Genomic DNA, 21,356 nt, shown 5'->3' on the forward strand with positions numbered 1-21,356 from the left:
GAAAGGAGAAAGGCAGGTAGATGATGAATGAGAGAAGGGTGAGAATGCATAAACAGCACAAGGAAAGCAGAATGTAGAGGGTCATGATATGGTTTAAATGAAAGAGAAGTGTATGAGAAAAGGAACACCAAGAAGGGGAACAGAAAGGAGGGCTGGTGAGAGAGATTATCAGGGTGAGGAGAAAGGGTGTAATGACTGTGAGGACATAAAGGAGAAAGGAGAATGTTAAACAGGATAAGTCCACAGTGAGAGATGGCTTATTGATAGAGAAAAACAAGATTTAGTCAGGGGAAAACAAGATGGAGAATGGAGGCTAGGGCCCCATTCACACATTCACTCGGCGAGAAAGGACTTCTCTGACTCTGTGGCTGGAGGGTTATATCACACTCTAGAGATCTGACCATGGTGCTGAAGGACAGATCTTTGTGTGGCTCTAGAAGTCGGGGCTACTGAGCGCTAGATGAGATTTAGAGATTGTGGGGCTCCAGAGAGCTTTCTTCTAGAGGCATCTGGGGAAGTTCAGGTATGACCCCTCCCATCACTACATAGAGCAAGAAAGTAGGACCCGTACTCTCAAGGGCAGGTAAAAAGCACCTCAAGTCCCTGGCAACAACTCCATGCAACTGATCCTAGGGAAGACTAATTAATCAATGCTCAGGAATCCCAAATGGCAGACACTTGTATTTCATTACCCAAATAACTCACTCAGTCATCACCTTATTATCTTCCTGTGATATAATAAGTATGGTATAATGGCCTAAAATTGAGCTTTAGAGCCAAATAAAACTGAATATAATTCTGAGCTATACTTCTCAGAAACTATGAATTTGGCAATTAAAATCTCTGAGCTCTAGTCTATTAATGCATAAAGAGGTAATAAGATCTAATTTTTAAGTAAATGCTTTAAAGATTAGAATGTTACTTATAAAATACTGAATATAGAGACTGGCACATGGTAAAATGGCTCAAATAACAATTGTACTTGTTGCTGCCACTGTTACTGCTACAATTATTGTGGATATTGCATAACCAAAGTTAATTGAGGTTTTTCAGATGTTGGTAGGATGAACTTTGCATAGCCCAATTCTTCTATTTGACTGTGTGCTCCTGGAGAGAAGTGACTGTGATAAATTCCCCTTGTATCCAGTGCCTAGCACAGTACCTGGCACAAAGCAAGGACTCAAGAAAGAGTGACTGTATCTGGTCATGGTGCAGCCAGCAAGTGACAGTCCTATTCTTGTTAACACTCATTCCCTGACCCAATGAGATGTCCTATCTTACATATCATTCTCCAATACAGTGTTTACCAAGTGTAAATATTTATGAGATGAAGGTGATTTTTCTCATTATTTCCTTTGTCTTCACAATCAGTTAGCTAACCCATTCTCCAATCTAATTACTAGGCTAATTTATTTTTTTAAGTCTTTAGTTATTTTTTCTTTCTTTCTTTCTTTCTTTCTTTCTTTTTTTTTTTTTTGAGGAATATTAGCCCTGAGCTAACATCTGGTGCCAATCCTCCCCTTTTTGCTGAGGAAGACGGGCCCTGAACTAACATCCAGGCCCACCTTCCTCCACTTTATATGTGGGAACACCTACCACAGCATGGCTTGCTAAGCAGTGCCATGTCTGCACCTGGGATCCAAACCAGTGAACCCTGGATAGCAGAAGAGGAATGTGGGAAGTTAACCACTGTGCCACTGAACTGGCCCCATACTAGGCTAATTAAGCACATATAATCCATAAAAAATTAGGGATCAACATGTCTATTAATGTATTTTATAATAATAACATATAGTATCACCTACTATATGGTGCTTTAAGCCTAGTAACATATGTAAGATAAAATAGAAAAAGTGCTCAGTTGATTAATCTATGGGAGGCAAGGACTCAGGCTTATACTGTGAACTCTGGTAGCAAAGACAGTACTGGACTGTGGAGGCCTTTTTTAGAAGTCTCATTAATGAAACTCCAAAGCCTGTGTTTATATATTTGCCATGGCAATTGCAACAAAGAATAACATAGAAATGAGATAATCTGATTTTGATGTTCCTAAGGAACTCTAAATAGCATTAAAATGTCTTGTTCCAGGGGTTGGTGTCAAGATAGTGGTGTAGGCAGAGTCTGAACTCACCTTCTCTCACAAACACAAACATGTCACAACTATTTTAGAATGATTATCCCTGAGAGTGAACTGAAAACTGGATAGAAAGAACCTCCACAACAAAGGACAGTTATGACGGAGAGGGAAGCAGCAGAAATTCCTTTCCAGAGAGAAAACAGCCACCTACATAAGCTGCAGCACTCCACAGCTGGCCTGGAGCAATCCTAAGGTATGCAGCCTTCCCTGGAGGAGCAGGGAATCTCACCAGGAGAACATTACCACTATAAGCATCCTTCAGACTCAGAACAATTGAGACAAATGTCATAATATCTGGCATGGCTATCTATTAACAACAACAGTGATTATACCCAGAATAACTTGGACATAAATGGCAAAAAACTGGCTCTTCAAGGGCCCATACACAAATTCACCCATTTCAGAGCAGCCTAAAATCCCAAGAAAGTATGGTGCACAGTCTTTTGGTGAAAAGAGACTCACTTGATAGGCTCTAAGTGCATCTCAGTGAGAGGTGAGACCACTCTAGAGACTCAGACATTGGTGGTGACCATTGTTGTGACCTAGTACAGATGTGTTGACAGAGACATTGGCAGACACCATTGGAATTCTTCCCCTGGGGTGTTAGAGTCTACACTGCCCACTAGAGCACTGATTTAATCCAGCTCAGCTAGGGCAGGCAGCTAGCCCTAGGGACTGGTCCCACCCAACAGAAAATCCTTGGGTGTCTTCTGGGTCTGCATAGACTGGATTCCTGTATCTGCTGTAGGCAGGGAAATGAGTCTGCCTCTGTAGGGCAGGGTGTGTGTGAGGAGGGGGCGGAGTGTGAGCGGGGGGGCTTCTGCAGTGAGGCAACTGGGTCTGCTTGAGAGGATCAGGACATGTGCATGGGCCAGGACTGTGTTGATGGTGAGTGTAGACCTGTGGGCTGTGTGGGTTATAAGTGGCAGAAGACCTGTGCATCTCAAACAGCCACATAAGGGATCAGCCACACCTTCCAAAGCCTGAAACAATTGGTTTGTCCTATGCCTGGGGCAAGTCACACTCAGCTGCAATCCTGAGAGTTCACAACAGCCTTGCAGGCAAGAGGTCTACAACAATTGCAAGTCCCTCAGACTAGCAACCAGTCACAAAGGGGGCCTACTCGCTTAACAGGAAAACTGCAATAGGAATGTGCTATTAGACCTTGCAGCCAACTGTGCTGGGGCTCCCCAACCTAAAAAAAATGACTGAAGGGTCCATAGTAGGCACACATAGCTGAGCATTACAACCAGCTGACCATGGGGACAACTTAGACTTCCTGGGCACCTGCAGAAAGAACAACCCTGCCACAAGAGAAGGATACAGGTAGCCCACACAGGGGTCACTCTTGTAACATTTGGAATTGGTGACAAGAGGGAAGCACACTGCTGGGCATAAAAAGGTGTCTCTTACACAATGTCACTTCTCCAAGATCAGGAGACATAGCTGACCCCCCCCCCCCCACATTACACAGATATAAGGGCAGAAAAAGAGGTAAAATGAGGAGGCAAAGGACTATCTTCCAAGCAAGCGAACAGGAAAACACTTCAGAAAATGAACTAAATGAAATAGAAATAAACAGTCTACAGGACAAAGAATTCAAACAAATTGTCATAAGGATGTTCACTGATCCTGGGAGAAGAATGGTTTGAAAAGAATGAGAACAGTCTAAGGGAACTCTGGGACACCATCAAGCACACTAACATTAGTATTATAGGTGTCTCAGAAGGAGAAGAGAAAAACAAAGGGGCAGAGAGTCCATTTGAAGAAATAACAACTGAAAACTTTCCTAACCTATGGAAGGAAACAGACATCCATGTACAGGAAGCACAGAGAGCACCAAACAAGATAAGCCCAAAGAAGCCCAAACCCAGACACATTATAATTAAAATGTTCAAAATTAGAGATAAAGAGAGAATTCTAAAAGCTACAAGAGAAAGGCAACAAGTGACATACACAGGAAACCCCTTAAGGCTATCAGCTGACTTCTCAACCAAAACCTTTCAGGCAACAAGGGAGTGGCATGATATATTAAAAGTGTTGAAAGGAAAAGAAAAAACTAGAGTCAAGAATACTTTACCTGGTAAGGCTGTCATTCAGAAAGGAAGGAGAGGTAAATAGTTTCCCAGACAAGCAAAAATTTAAAGAGTTTATCATCAAGAACCCAGTTTTACACCAAATGCTAAAGGGACTTATTTAAGTGGGAAAGAGAAGACCACAAACAGGAATGAGAAAATTATCTAAAAAAGAGAGGCAATAAAATCATTGGTAAAGGCAAAAATACAGTAAAAATAGCAGATCGACCACCTATGAAGATAATATGGAGGACAAAAGAGATAAGTACTAAAATTACTTATTTCAATGATAATATGGTAATGGCCAGATCCACAAAATAAGTGATTAGATATGATATCAAACACATGTGGGAGGAGGAGAGCAAAAGAGTAGAGCTTCTAGAAAGAGGTCAAACTAAAGAGACAATCAACTCAATATAGTTTGCCATACACAGATATTATTATGTATGAACCTCATGGTAATCACAAAAGAGAAACATAATAAATATAAAAATAATTAAGAAAAAATAACCCAAACTTAATACTACAGGAAGCTACAAGGGAAGAGAGTAAGAGGCAAACAAAAGGAACAGAAAAGAACCACAGAAACACCCAGAAAAAAATGTAAAAAATGGGAATAAGTACATATTCATCAATAGCTACTATAAGTATCAGTGGGCTAAATGCTACAATCAAAAGGCACAGCATGGCCGACTGGATGAAAAAACAAAACCCATATGTATGCTGCATACAACAGACCCACCTCAGACCTAAAGACACTCACAAACTGAACGTGAGGGGTTGGAAAAAGATACTCCATGCAAATGGCAAAGAAAAGAAAGCTGGGGTAGCAATACTTTTATCAGACAAAATAGAGTTTAAAACAAGACTTACAAGAGACAAAGAAAGGCACTATGTAGTGATAAAGGGAACAATCCAACAAGAGAATATAATGCTTGTAAATATTTATGTACCCAACATAGGAGCACCTAAATATATAAAGAAATTATTAACAGACATAAAAGGAGAAACAGACAGTAACACAATAATGGTAGGGCACTCTAACACTTCAATTACACCAATGGATAGATCGTCCCAACAGAAGTTCAATAAGGAAACATTGCCTTAAATGACACACTAGACTAGATGGACTTAGTAGATATATCAAGTACATTCCATGCAAAACCTACAGAATACAAATTCTCATCAAATGCATGTGGAACTTTCTCCAGGATTGATCACATATTAGGCAACAAAACAAGTCTCATTACATTTAAGAAGTAAGAAATGAAACCAAGCATTGTTTCTGACCAGAAACGTATGAAACTAGAAATCAAACACAAGAAGAAAATCCGAAAAGCCACAAATATGTAGATAATAAACAAAATGCTACTGAACAATGATTGGATCTATGAATAAATAAAAAAATTTCCCCAGAGACAAATGAAAATGAAAATACAACATGCCAAAATCTAGGGGATACAGTAAAACCAGTTCTAAGGGGGAAGTTTATAGCAATTCAGTCTCACCTCAACAAACAAGAAAACTCTCAAATAAACAATCTAACAGTGCACCTAAAGGAACTGCAAAAAGAAGAACAAACAAAGCCAAAAATCAGTAGAAGGAAGAGAATAATAAAAATCAGAGCAGAAATAAATGAAATAGGTACACTAACAGGGATGGTTCAACATCCACAAATCAATCAATGTGATACACCACATTAACAAAATTAAGAATAAAACTCACATGATCATCTCAATAGATATAGAGAAAGCATTTGACAAGAAACAGCATCAATATATGATAAAAACTCTAAATAAAATGGGTATAGAAGGAAAATATCTGCACATAATAAAGGCCATATAAAACAAACTCACCACTAATATCTTTGTCAGTGGAGAAAAACTGAAAGCCATCCCCCTAAGAACTGGAAACAGAAAAGAATACCTACTTTCCCTACTTTTATTTAACATGGGGTTGGAAGTCTTAGCCAGAGCAATCATGCAAGAAAAGAAGTAAGACGAGTCCAAATTGGAAAGGAAGAAGCGAAACTGTCACTATTTGCAGATGATGTAGGATTTTCTATCTGTAGAAAATCCTAAAGAATCCACTAACATATTTTCAAAATAATAAATGATTACAGTGAAGTTGCAGGATGCAAAATCAACATACAAAAAACAGTTGTGTTTCTATATTCTATCAACAAAGTAACATAAAGAGAAATTAAGAATACAATCCCATTTACAATTGCATCAAAAAGAATAAAATATCTAGGAATAGACTTCACCAAAGAGCTGAAAGATCTGTACAATAAAAACTATAAAGCATTGATAAAAGGAATTGAAGAGAACACACAGCAATGGAAAGATATTTCGTGATCTTGGATTGGAAGAATTAACATAGTTAAAGTGTCCATATTTCCTAAAGTTATCTACAGATTCAATGCAATCTCTATCAAAGTTCCAACAACGATTTTCACAGACATAGAACAAAGAATCAAAACATTTATATGGAACAATAAAAGGACGTTAATAGCTAAAGGAATCCTGAGAAAAAAAGAACATAGCTGGAAGTATCACACTCTCTGATTTCAAACTATACTGCAAACCTATAGTAACCAAAACAGCATGGTACTGGCACAAAAACAGACACACAGATCAATGGAACAGAATCAAGAGGCCAGAAGTAAACCCACACATCTATGGACAGCTAATTGTCAACAAGGGAGCCAAGAAAATACAATGCAGAAAGGAAAGCCTCTTCAATAAATGGTGTTGGTCAAATTGGACAACTACATGCAAATTAATGAAAGTCAAACATTATCTTACACTATACACAAAAATTACCTCAAAGTGGATTAAAGATTTAAGACCTGGAATCATTAAACTTTTAGAAGAAAATGTAAGCATTATGCTCCTCAAAATCAGTCTTAAAAGCATATTGTCCAGTACCATGTGTGACCGGCAAGAGAAATGTAAAAAATAAACAAATAGGACTACATCAAACTAAATAGCTGCTTCACAGCAAAGGAAACACTCAATAAGATGAAAGGCAGCCTAACAATTGGGAGAAGATATTTGCAAACCATATATCTGATAAGGGGTTAATATCCAAAATATACAAAGAATTCACACATCTCAACAACAAAATCTAACAACCCAATTAAAAAATGGGCAAAAGATTTGAACAGACATTTCTCCAAAGATATACAGATGGCCAAGAGGCACCTGAGAAGATGTTAAACATCATTAACTATCAAGTAAATGAAAATCAAAACTACAATGAGATATTGCCTCACTCCTGTCAGAATGGCTATAATTAACAAGACAGGAAATAATAAGCATTGGAGAGGATGTAGACAGAAGTGAACCCTCATATACTGCTGGTGGGAGTGCAAACTGGTGCAGCCACTGTGGAAAACACTATGGAAATTCCTTAAAAATTAAGAATAGATCTACCTTATCATCCAGCTATTCTACTGCTGAGTATTTATCCAAAGAACATGAAAACAGGAATGCTTAAAGATACACACACCCCTATGTTCATTGCAGCAATATTCACAATAGCCAAGACTTGGAAGCAACCTAGGTGCCCATCAAGGGACGAATGGATAAAGAAGATGTAGTATATATACACAATGGAACACTACTCAGCCATAGGAAATGATGAAATCCAGCCATTAGTGACAACATGGATGGACATTGAGGGTGTTAGACTAGGTGAAATAAGTCATAGGGAGAAAGTCAAATTCCATATGATCTCACTCATAAGTAGAAAGCAAAAACAATGACAAACAAACATATAGAAACAGAGACTGGATTGGTGGTTACCAGAAGAGAAGGGTTGAGGAAGGAGGGCAAAAGAGGCAGTTAGGCACATGAGCATGGTGATGGATTGTAATTAGTCTTTGGCTGGTGAACACAACGCAATCTACACAGAAATTGAAATATATAACAATGTACACCTGAAATTTACATAATGTTATAAACCTATGTTACTGCAATAGAAAAAAATATCTTATCCCAAAGTAAACTTGAAATAATTGTTCAACGATCTTCATGATATCTGTAGAACAATTTAAGTTTAAAGTATAAACTGTTATGATTGAAACATAATTTGTAAAATATATTCTTATGTCAATTTTTTGTAAGACATTACAACTTTGATAAAAAATTAAGAAAATTATTCAGTATGGCAGAAATTAACTCACTGTTTTTACTTTTCTGAACTTATTATCTTATTGACAAAGAAAAAGATGTTTTCTAGTTTGTATATTAAAAGACAACAATTGTAAGATATTGATTTATGAGTTCATTTTTGAAATCACCATTTCCAATACATATTCATTCCATTAAAGTGTGTACCAGGAGGGGCCGGCCTGGTGGTACAGTGGTTAAGTTCACATGTTCTGCTTCAGTGGCCCAGGGTTCGCCAATTCGGATCCCGGGTGTGGACATGGCACTGCTTGGCAAACCATGCTGTGGTAGCCATCCCACATACAAAGTGGAGGAAGATGGGCATGGATGTAGCTCAGGGCCAGTCTTCCTCAGCAAAAAGAGGAGAATTGGCAGTAGTTAGCTCAGGGCTAATCTTCCTCAAAAAAAAAAAGAGTCTACGAGGAAATTCCAAAGTTGAAATGAAGAGTGTTTTTCAATATCTTCCCTAAATAAACATACATTGAAATACAATTTTCCTATTACTGATTTCAGAAATAATTGGATTGGATATTATTTAATGAGAATTTGTGTAATAGTGCAACTCAGACCTACCTTCTTCTAAAAGTTGTCAATTGGCATTCATTAAAATTGGTCTTATGTGATTGAATACTAGAAAATTTTGGGCTAAGAATTTGGTTTTATTGTGTGAAAATAGTAAACAAAGACTTGAAATTCTTAATATCATTTCATTGAATATAAAATATTTATCTGCATTTAATGTATTGGGAAAGTTAAAAACCAGGAAGTGATTAAGTTCAGAATTAGACTTCAATTCAAAATCCCCACTACTAATGCCGACACTATTGATTTATCATTTAAACGATATCATATATCTCTTAATTAGTGTTCTTATTTGAAATGCATCTACAACACTTGGCCTGAGTTTAATTTGCATGTGTATCATAGTTTCAGAGTTAAAATGGTATATTAGTAAATTTATTAAGGTTTGCAGTTTTTCTCTTCATACATACGCTACTAACTGTATAATAAAACATATTAACTCAGAGATTCCATAGGACTTTATTTCCTTTTAAATTAATATATCTATTATGCCAGTTTAATGACTACTGTTCTAGATGACTTGTCAAGTAATCCAAAATCAACCCTCAATATGTTAATGAATATGGCTTAGACCCCTGGGGACTGGAGGGCTGTAAGGGAATAATTTACAACTCTTGTTTCCTCAAGTTGTAGATCATGAGATGCAGCAATTGTGAAAACTGTGAAGAAATCAAAGAACTCTGCTCCAAGCTGAGGGTGTCTGTAAGACTAGGCTGTAATTTCCACATAGTGAGACTCACTTTGAGTCCAAGCACCCCTCTGGTCAAGGCATCCAGAGAGGAGCTCAGGGCTCAGGCCAACTAGAGTGAGGACTGAGCATCAGGCCCACAAAGGATGGATGCTAAACAAGAAGATTTGGTTTATGACATTTTCTAAGTTGACCAAGAGAAAAGGGGACACATTCCTTAAGGACAGAAAAGTCTCTGAGTAATATGGGAAGGCAATGATTATAAAATACTAGTTAATATATATTGAATGGTGATTACGTGACAGTCACAATGCTAGATATTACTTGCTTTGTTCATTTTAAGCTCTCAATAGCACTTTTGGGTTAGTACTCTGAAAGGCAATGTAGCTTGGTGTTTACACCAGCAGACTGTGAAGCCGTAATCCCAGCTCCACTACTTACCAACTGTGTGATCATAGGCAAATATCTTAACCTCAGTTTTCTAATCAGTAAATGGGGATAATAATAGTCTATACCTTATGAGTTGTTAATAGGTAATATATGAGATTATGTAAATTATTAAAACAAGGCTTTATACATAGGAAACATCACATAGAATTTGCTATTCCTGTTGAAATACTTCAAAAGTAGATAACTGAGTTTCTCCACTGTCTTAAAGTATTTTAAAGAAGATTGAGTTCCTAGTTTGTTTGAAATCAAATCTATGTTCTTAACCACCAACAGCAACACTTTCCTATCACTATGCTAATTGGAGTTGTAAAAATATATTTCTCCAACTTCTCAATTTTTCTCTTACTAATCCGTGAAGGAATCTATTCGTGTGAAGGATAAAGAGTTTGTTGTGAGGATATTATTCAACCACTCATGCTCAAGATACTCTTAAAAATTAGGGGAAAGGAGACTCTCACTTACCTGAGAACCTACTTAGTTCAACACTAGACAATTCATTCACCCATATAATTTTTTGATTGATCACCAATTGTATGTAAAGCATTCTGATGGCCGTTAAGGATACACCAGTGAAAAATAATTATGTCCCTAATGGAACTTCCATTCTAGTGAGGATACATGATAAAACAGAGTTTCAAGTGTCAGGTAAACAAAAGAGAAGTGCAGTTACAAATGAGGAAGTTTTATTAGCACTACTTTATATGTGATGACTGAAACTAAAAAAAGGAATCAGTTCTATCCTGCATTCCTGCAATTTGGAGAAAATGAGCTGAAACTAAGTCACAATATCCGCCTCATTTGAATTTATCTAATAGACAACACTGTCTTCTATATGGGAACTCAGTGTCCTGCTACTTCAGGAATATTCCCCTTCTTTCTGCTCCAACCATATGGGGTCAATTTCTTGGGATTCTGACAATGTTTTCATTTTGAAATACCAATTATCTCCTAGCATATGCCAAATTCCCCATTATATCTTATAAATATATTTTTCTTGTAAGTATGGTCTCAGAGAAAATACCACTCCCTCCCATCTCCCATCAAAACTCTCCATCTTTCTATGTCTTCCACTGCTATTCATGTTTGTGACCTAGGCCAACTATTTTGAGAACACTAAAGAAAGTTTTAAGCACAAATATAAAGTACAATAAGGGAGCAGACAAGAAGGGACATAGGAAAATACAGCATCCAACTTAAACTTATACGTATTAGAGTGATCACATCATATTTTCTTTCTCCACTCATCCATCAATGGACATTTAGTTTGTTTTCACATCTTGGCTATTGTGAATAATGCTGAAATGAATATGAGAGTACAGTTATCTCTTGGAGATCCTGATTTCACTTCCTTTGGCTGTATACTCAGAAATGAGATTGCTGAATCTTATGGTATTTTTATTTTTAATGTTTTGAGGAACCTCCTCCTCCATATTCATAGTGACTATACCAATATACACTCCAACCAAAAGTGTACTAGGATTCCTTTTTCTCCACATTCTCACCAGCACTCATTATCCTTTATCTTTGGGATAATAGACATTCTAACTAGGGTGAGGTGATATCTCATTGTGGTTTTGATTTGCAAATAATTAGTGGAGTAGAGCACTTTTTCATATGCCTGTTGGGTATTTTTATGTCTCCTTTGGAGAAATGGCTATTCAAATCCCTTGCTGATTTTTTAATTGGGTTGTGTTATTTTTATTATTAAGTTGTATGAGTTCCTTATATATTTTTGATATTAACCTCATTATCAGATACATGGTTTGCAAATATTTTCTTCCATTACACACATTGACTTTTCATTTTGTTGATTTTTTCCTTTTCCAGAAATGTCCAGGCATTGCACGGAATTTTTGGAAACATGGAGAGAGACAGAGTTACTTGAAGGAGAAGAAAGCATGAGATATTCTCTTGGTTCCTTAGAGGAATACCATTCATAATGGAAAAAAATGGTTGTTTTCTACTGATTTTCCCAACTGAGCTCCAGTGATTTGAGGACAAAGCAGAGGACAAAGGCACAGAGTATGTCAGTTTCATCAGATGAGGAGAGGTCTGCAGTGTCTGGGAGGAACCTTTCAGATCCAAGAAGAACAGAGTGTTTGTCAATGATCTGGTAAGTCCTGGGCAGCTTTATCTATGGTTGAGATGGTTATAGGGAAAAATTCACACTTATCAAGAAAACACACTTGTACATATATGCTCAGAATGATATTAGAACCCACAAGTTGGGGACCTAGGCTAGGATGTGTTTAAAAGTAAGTAAAGGGCTCCATCCATGCCATGTTTTATCTGTGTCTCTGTTTGCATCTTTTCTTCCTTTCTGAGTAATAATTCACTGGGGCAGAAAGGATATATTTATCACAATGACGGGAAAGAAAAGATTGTGTGTTAATATCAGAATTCAGTGTCTAGATTCCAGGATAAATATTAGGAAGGAAAGCAAAATAATTCAAGAAGCTGATGATTCAAAAGTTTGTAAGTAATTATCCTGACAAACTTATCCACTGAAATACCTGAATTTATATAATAAAAGACCATTCCGCAATCTGTGCCTAAGCCATATTACCCTGAACCATAAGTCAGAATATGATTATCTAACAGAATGCAAGATAATAGAAAAGGGAAGTCTCTTTCTATCTATGTCCATTTCTTTCTCTGATCTCACTACTCCTTCTATAATCTATTTTCCCATTGTCTTTAAGTAGCTCAGAAATAAAAGGGGAATTGAGAAATAAATTTCACCCTAAATTCTCCACATTAATTGAGGAAAGCATCAGTACACATAAATATTATATTTCCAAAGCTCATTGGGAGAATAAGGTTTAAAGATGCTTGGAAAACACAAGCTCCCAAAGATAGAAGAGTCTATTAATATATATTTTATTTATCTTTAAGAAAAATCAAAACTATGAGATGGAACAACCAAACAAGACCTTCTGAATTCATCTTACTAGGGCTCTCCTCTAGGCCTGAGCATCAGAAGCCTCTCTTTGTCCTATTTCTAATCATTTACCTGGTCACTCTAATGGGAAACCTGATCATCATGCTGTCCATCTATTTAGATGTTCGCCTACAGACACCCATGTATTTCTTTCTGAGTGTCCTGTCTTTTGTTGATATTTGTTATACAACAGTTATTATTCCAAAGATGCTGACAAACTTTTTATCAGAGGCAAAAACCATCCTCTATAGTGAGTGCCTGAGCCAGATGTATTTCTTCCTGTCCTTTGGTAATGTAGATAGTTACCTCCTAGGGGCCACGGCCATTGACCGCTATGTGGCCATATGCAACCCCTTTCATTACATCACCATCATGAGCTATAAATGCTGTGTCCTTCTACTGGTAATCTCCTTCTTCATCCCATTTCTTCACTCACTCCTCCACGTCCACTTGATGAACCAACTCACCTTTTGTGCCTCCAATGTTATCCATCACTTCTTCTGTGATCTCAACCCAGTGCTGAAGTTGTCCTGTTCATCTACATTTGTCAATGAGATAGTGATAAAGACAGAAGGACCATTTGTCATAATGGTCCCCTTTATGTGCATCATTATTTCTTATCTGAGAATCTTCGCCACTGTTCTGAAAATCCCTTCAGCTGCTGGGAAGTACAAGGTCTTCTCCACCTGTGGTTCCCACCTTACCGTGGTGATTCTGTTTTATGGGAGTATTACCTATGTCTACCTTCAGCCTCTGACCAGCAATAATGTCAAGGACCAGATAGCAACAGTCATCTACACTATATTAACTCCCATGTTGAACCCTTTTGTTTACAGTCTGAGAAACAAAGACATGAAGCAGTGTTTGGGGAAGCTGATAGGTAGGATAAAGCCTCAATTACGTGGGTTTTATGATAAATCTTGAGAAATTCTGTAGATTCTCTAATCCCTGAAGCAAGGTCTTGATGTTTATGATCAATTGAGGAAAGTCACTAAAGGTTCTTCATGGGAGATGGGAAAATATTAACTGAATATAATGTTTTCCTTGACATTTCCTACATCTTCTCCAGTAGTATCCATCATTAGCTGGTTAGAATGAGCTTTATCCAAATCTTTCTGCCTACTTTTATCCTTACTCTATTATATCCAACCTTTCCAGGAAATCATAGTCCATCTATTTCCTCCAAACTCAGTTGAAAACTCCCCTAATGTCTGCAACTTTCCTGATGGAATTAATATAAGTTAGAAAAGTGTAATTGACTGAAAATATGTATGTCTGCCACAGATCTCTGCAGGTAGGTACATACTTCTGTAGAGCCATTTGTCTTAATCTATGGGCATTCTTTACAAATGTGTGTGTGTGTAATTCCCATCGTCTTTAGTTTGGAAAGTTCTCATCTAGAGTGGAAGTGAATCCTCAACCAGACTAGAACCATATTCTTTTCCTCAACACCTTACCACCATAGCATGATGTTCTGGTTCTTATAGACATATGTTTATTAATATATGATGTCAACTCAATACATTACTGTTAGTGAATCATCTCTAGCTCTACGTGCAATGGAAAATAAATCCTATACTATATCTCAGTACTCATTATCTTTAGTTTGTCCCTCAAATAGCTCTCGCTCTTTGAGTCCTCCTGAGCCTTGTTTTCCACCTACCTTTCCCTAACTATGACACTATTTCCAATATCTCCTCCCTCTGTCTATCATTCAGATAAATATAAGAATGTATATCCTATGTTATCATATAGAATCTACAATTCTCACTAGGATATTAATGGAGGCACATTGACTACTGTGTTTCTTTTCTCCAACCTATTTCTCATGGATAGCCATATTTCACTTGGGGACAATGTCTTTCCTTGAAAAAAATGAAGCTGTAGCCTAGAAATTTCAGAAAAGGAATGTATGACTGACAGAGTGAGGAACCACATACTCTGCTGAGTGATGAGTTTGCGGCTCAGCACAGTTGTCTAAAAGTAGCAATTACCTGAGAAAATATATTCTAGAACTACATTATTTAAATATATGGATGTCCAATGGACTGCACATCTATGCCAACTCTGGTCAGTTGGTCTTGACTACCTGAGAGATATAACATGGAAAGTAACTTGAATAACGATCTCTAGACTCAATGGGAAAAAAAAAATTCCATAATTGATTTGCAATGTCTGGTGTGAGCATGAGATTGGTGGTTGTAAGTATATGTCACAGAGGTAATATTTTAGCTGTACAACAGTTATCAGAATGTTTAATGTAGGTTCTTCCCTTTGTAGGTAACCTCTGGAAAAATTCAAATAGCCTCCAATATGTTTCCCCGGGGCTCAATTTTGAGAGCTTAGAAGTGTAAAACATATCGTTTGGACATAAATACAAGACAAAATTCATTCAATCTATGATATCAGAAAGATGCTTGCAATCTCTGCATCCATCTGGATGTGGTTTCAATTGATACAAAAAAATCTAAATTATAAAGACAAGTTTTGTATCACTCCCATACTCCCACACTCCCTAGAAATGTATATAGAAGATCACTAGGAAAAAAAAACCCACTTTCATTCAGAAAAAGGAATAATGAAAGACACAGAAAACTGATCAGTGGCAAATTCTAAAATCCAGCTAGAGAGATATTTTGAGGACCCCTACTCTGAAGGTGGGAGAAAGTTCTTTGTTTAGGTCTTGATTTAGGTGCCTGGGAGTAGCCCCCTTGACCATTATTCTATGCAGCCTCTGGCTTTTGTTCCCTATCCATTACTCTTTAAGGCCACCTAGAGTGAACATCCAGGAATATGCCCAAGTTGGTGGCTGAGAGGACTTCTCAAACCACTTCCTGCCCAAACACTTGAGGGTTCCGTGGTTATTTAAAGGCTAAAACAACAGCAACAGCCCAGGGCCTCTCTTAGTCCACAATGGTGGTACTTTTGGAAACACAAACCTTTCAAAAACTTAGTCGTCTTCTTCCTTATTTGCCACATACCAGTAACTATGAACACAGTTTGTTTGTTTCTGAGACATAGTTCCCAGAACGCCTATGTTTCTTTGCTTGGTTTCCCTCATATTTCTCTGGCTTTATTTAATCACTAGCACATGTGTATTGAACAATAGGGCATAGGTGGGTGAATCTTTTCTTATTCTCTTTTCTTTAACCATTTAGTCTGTTGTAGGAATTTATCGGACACCACACAGAATTTTTAAATCTGTGACACCTTAATCAATTCAGAGGTGTTAGTAATTGTTGTACTTGTAACTTAACTTTCTCACATATATGTATGTTAATTGGCCTTTGGGTCACCAAGACTTTCTTGTTTTATCTTTTTCCTTTTCACTCTTGGAAGCACTTGTCTCATCCATCCCTACAAAGCATTTAAATTCATTCACTATTTTTATTACTTTTCAGACCTACTTACAAATTACCCAAATCTTTTCTGAGTTCAACTCTTTCTTGTAATACTTTTCCAAAAGTAGCCATTATCCACAAACACATTCTAGTAACATTTCTATTTCTGACCTTTTCCTCTAGAGCTCCAAGTTCATTGATAATATGATCTGCCTCCCAAGTTGTCAATGGCGTAATTTTTACCAAATATTTCTCCATAAAATGAGTAGCATATTTCCAGTCTCCAACAACTGCTTCCTTACATCTCCAAATCTGCTCCTAAGTCACACTTTTTAGCTTTTGGTTATACAAACTACTCCCATTCTAGACACAAATTCTATGTCAATAAAGATAGACCAGATCATTCACATTAACAAACAGACTAAAATATCTAGGAATTAAAACCATGACGTTTGTTTCCCAGTCACTCCATGAATGCACAGAAGACAGATAGAGGGGCTCTGTTTTGCATTACCCTTGATTGGAGATACAGGCTGATGATGCCTTCACCTTTTAGGGTTTGGTGGTCACCAAGACAGGAAAGAAGTGTAGCAAATTGCATCCTGGATCTTAAACTCCCACTTCGACGTGAAACACATCACTTCTACTCTCATTTCATTGCTAAAACAAGTCTCATGGCCACATCTAACTTCCAAAGGATGGAGAAGTACAATCGTACCATGTGCCTGGAAAGAGAGAGAACTGAAATGTCTGTGAAGAGTTCCCTCAAATAGCACATTCATTAGTTAAGGTTTTGGTACTGGCCAATGAATAGAGAGATGTAACAATGCAAAAGACAGAAAGTCTAGATATAGTCACAAATGAATGTGAGAATTTAGCATATAATAAAGATGCATTTCAAATCAATTGAGAAAAGATGACTTATAGGGATGGTACTTTCACAACTCAATAGATACATTTTTAAAAGTTCAATTTCAACCTCACTCCTGACACCAAAATAAATTTTGAAGGGATCAAAGATTAACATGCAAAAATGAGAGATCATAACAACATTAAAAGAAAAGATAAGTAATTTTAAATAAAGTTCAGGTGAATAAAGGTTTCATAAGCACAAAGAAAAATTCAGAAACAAATCAAAGCAAGTAATCTTCATGTTCACTATATAAGAATTTATTGTCCTCAAATGGCAAAAATGTATATCTTTAATAAATGAGAAAAAATAAAAATAAAGAAATTTGTAGTGCTTATGACAAACAAAGGGTATATTTTTAATATATAAAATGGTAAGAACAAGATTTACAACCTACTACAATGAGGTCAAAGGACATGAGCACATAAATCATATTAAGAGAATTAAAATTAGTTTTAGACAATTAGAATATGTGCGGTGACTAGCTCTTTTAGTTTACTGTATTGGCAAACATCAAAATATCCAATAGTATTCTGAAGTACTCAGGAGGTATTCATGCATTGTTTATGAGAGTTTAAATGGGCACAATGTCACTGCAATAAAATTTGTAAACATGTATAAAGTATTTCTACTCTTTCACCAGAAATCCCAGTTCTAGAATTGTATCCTACCATTGTGCTTGTAGAAGCCAAATAATAGCAGCTAAATGCCCATCTACTTGTTTCTTATTAAATATATACATATAACTGAATACAGAGAAGCTGTTAAAGTGAGTAAATCTACATTTGTTCATTCAAGAAAATATTGCACGTGTTTACTATGTTCAACACGTGTTCTAGGTGCTAGGGATAAAACAGAAGGCCATCGTGGAGAGACACTCCACTGCAAATCTTAAGCTCTCCATTTACTGATACATTACCGTGTTCAACACATATATGGTTAACTGAGAAAATCAAGGTGCAAAACTGTATGCATTGTATGATACATTGGTGAGTGGATGTGTATGATTGTACATGCATAGGCTGTCTATACTGTGGATGTATACCCTAGAAATTGGTATCTGATCAACTGCCTCTGGATAGGGGAAACTTATTTTTCACTCACTAGAGTCTTATGCACTGTTTGGATTTTTAATCTCATATATTTTCAAAAAATATATTTAAACATTTAAAAATAGCTACTTAGTTACCTTTACTTTTCCAGTGTGGCTTATTTCAGACCAGCTAATCTGAAACAAGCACAGATTTATATGACTACATTCCATAAAGATTTGGACAATGACACCAGACTTCTTTCCTAAACTGTTCAGTTGGATGACCAAATAGTTATGATAGATGAATTTTTATATTGTAAATGACATCATATCTTCCTCCAGGACATAATCATGTCCTTCAGGTAAGCTCATATAGGAGCTGTGGGATGTCGAGATAAATAATATTTGTCATACTCTCAAGACTCTGCCTGGTACAGAGCATTCAAAAATGTTAATAGTTTTTATTGTTGCCATTAGTGGTTAGATTTCTTTACCTATCTGGGTACCTTTCAATGTGACCCCAATGCTAATGTAAATTTCAAATAAACAAAACAGGTGTATGAAGTTATCTAGAAACACCTCATTAAAATTGGCACTCATGAAAAAACTAGCAGAGTTTTGATTTAGTATGATGTCTTAATTTTTCTTCTCCCCCCAAAACAAATTCCTCAGTCTTTTAATGGCATTTTTACTATCTGCTTGTGTGAACAGACATTATCTGCATTAGTATGGTTGAAATTAAAATACAAAAGCAATAAATTAAATGAAGAACTGGATTAGAAGCTATATTTTCATTGTTTAATACCAATAAAGATAACTTATTTCATCAATATAACATTATTAATCAATTCAATTCTTTTCAGTTTCATTTAAATTCTCATAGTTTGTGTGACTTTACATAAATTTAATTCATAAAATTTTATTTTCTTTTACTTGGAATTTTATGACTTATAAGCAATACAACGATTAAAGAGTATAAAGCTTGTTTTAACTTTATGTGTATTTAAGTAATATCCCAAACAAATTATATGTGAAACAATAAAAATGTACATTTAACAGCTAGAGTTATTTATATTTTTCCTTTAAAATAGACCTTCTTATTGCTTAAGTTTAAGATATCTCTGGTCACTTTATTAAGACTCTACTCAAATGTCTTCTTTCTGAAAGATCTTCAATGGCCACCATTTCTAAAATACTACATCCCCTGTCACACTCTGTTCACTTATCATACTTTTTTAAAAATATTCCATGTGACTTCTGGACATATTATGTATTTATTTGGTAATGTTGGTCTTTTGTCACTAATATTCAAACTCTGTGAGTCCAAATGCTTTATTTTATTTACTGCTGTGTAGCTATAACTTATATCAGTGTCTTGACACTATCAAGTCTTCAGGAAATATTTATTGAATGAATGAATAAATGAATAAATGGAAATAATCCTCACAATTCTGGGCGGAGCTGGAATTTGATGAATCCTTCGCTTTGGGTTCCTCATCAATTTTCACATGCAGAAGAATAAAATTTTACCCTAATCTTACACCACACACAGAAGATCAACTCACAATGGATTAAAGATTTAACTGTAAGACCTGAAACCATAAAAATCCTAGAAGAAAACATCAAGAAAAACCTCCTTGACATTGGTGTGGCAATGATTTTTTTTAGCGTGACACCGGAAGCACAGACAACAAAATGAAAAATAAACAGGGGGCACTATATCAAACTAAAAAGCTTCTGCATAACAAAAGGAACCATTCACAAAATGATAAGGCACCTTATAGAATGGGAGAAATATTTGAAAACCATATATCTGTTGAGGGGTTAATATCCAAAGTATATGAAGAACTCATACAATTTAATAGCAAAAAACCAAATAACTTGATTAAAAAAATGGGCAAAGACCTTGAATAGACATTTTTCCAAAGAAGACATACAAATGGCCAATAGATACATGAAAAGGTGCTCAACATCACTAATCATTAGGGAAATGCAAATCAAAGCCACAATGATTTATCATCACATGCCTGTTAGGACGGCTATTATTATTAATTTTTTTAATGAGAGTAATTTTGGCAGAGATGTGGATAAAAGGGGATCCTGGTGCCCTGTTGGTAGGAATGCAAGTTGTTACAACCATTATGAAAAACAGTATGAAAATTCCTCAAAAACTTAAAAATAGAACCATCATAAGATCCAGCAATCCCATTCTTGGCTTAGCTAAGGGAAATGAAACCAGGATCTTGAATAGATACCAGTATTCCCAATGTTCATTGCAGTATTATTCACAATAGCCAAGATATGGAAACAAACTAAACATCCATTGACAGATGAATGGATAAAGAAAATGTGGTATATACATACAGTGGAATATTATCCAGCCTCAAAATAGAAAGAAATTATAATATTTGCAACAACATGGATGGATAAAGACATCATACTAAGTGAAATTAGCTAGACACAGAAACAAAAATTATTCATGATCTCACTTATATGTTGACTCCTTCAAAGAGTCAAACTCAGAGAAGAAGAGTAGAATGGTGGTTCCCAAGGGTTTAAGGGGGGAAGATGTGGGAGGTGATTGTCAAAGGACACCAAGTTTCAGTTATGCAAGGTAAGTAAACTCTGGAGAGCCACTACACAGCATACTGCCTATAGCTAACAATACCGTATCATATACTTAAAATTTGCTGAGAGGATAGATCTCATATTAAGTGTTCTTACCACAAATAATAATAAAAATAATAATAATGATAATGATAATAGATGGGGTCGGAGGAAACTTTGTGAGGTGATGGATATGTTTATGGCCGTGGTGGTGATGGGTTCACAAGTTTATATTTATCCCCAAACTCATCAAATTGTATACATTAAATGCATAGAACTTCCATATGTCAGTCATACTCAATAAAGTACTTTAAAAATAAAAAAATAAAGATAATATCTATCTAATAGGGTTTTAGGAGGATAAAATGAGTCAATACTTATAAAGCACATAGAAGAGTTCTCATAACAAGCACTTTA

At 36.1% G+C, this 21,356-nt stretch overlaps 1 protein-coding gene across 1 annotated transcript; it reads left to right on the forward strand.

Annotated features, from left to right (window-relative positions):
• The first annotated feature begins 13,015 nt into the window (after nucleotides 1-13,015).
• Nucleotides 13,016-13,972, forward strand: LOC103555884 (olfactory receptor 1L1-like). The gene has a single exon (XM_008527698.2). The coding sequence runs from the start codon at nucleotides 13,016-13,018 to the stop codon at nucleotides 13,970-13,972; it is 957 nt and encodes a 318-aa protein (XP_008525920.2).
• The last annotated feature ends 7,384 nt before the right edge of the window (nucleotides 13,973-21,356 follow it).

This window comes from Equus przewalskii, chromosome 26 (assembly GCF_037783145.1).
Source record: "Equus przewalskii isolate Varuska chromosome 26, EquPr2, whole genome shotgun sequence".
Lineage (NCBI taxonomy): Eukaryota > Metazoa > Chordata > Mammalia > Perissodactyla > Equidae > Equus > Equus przewalskii.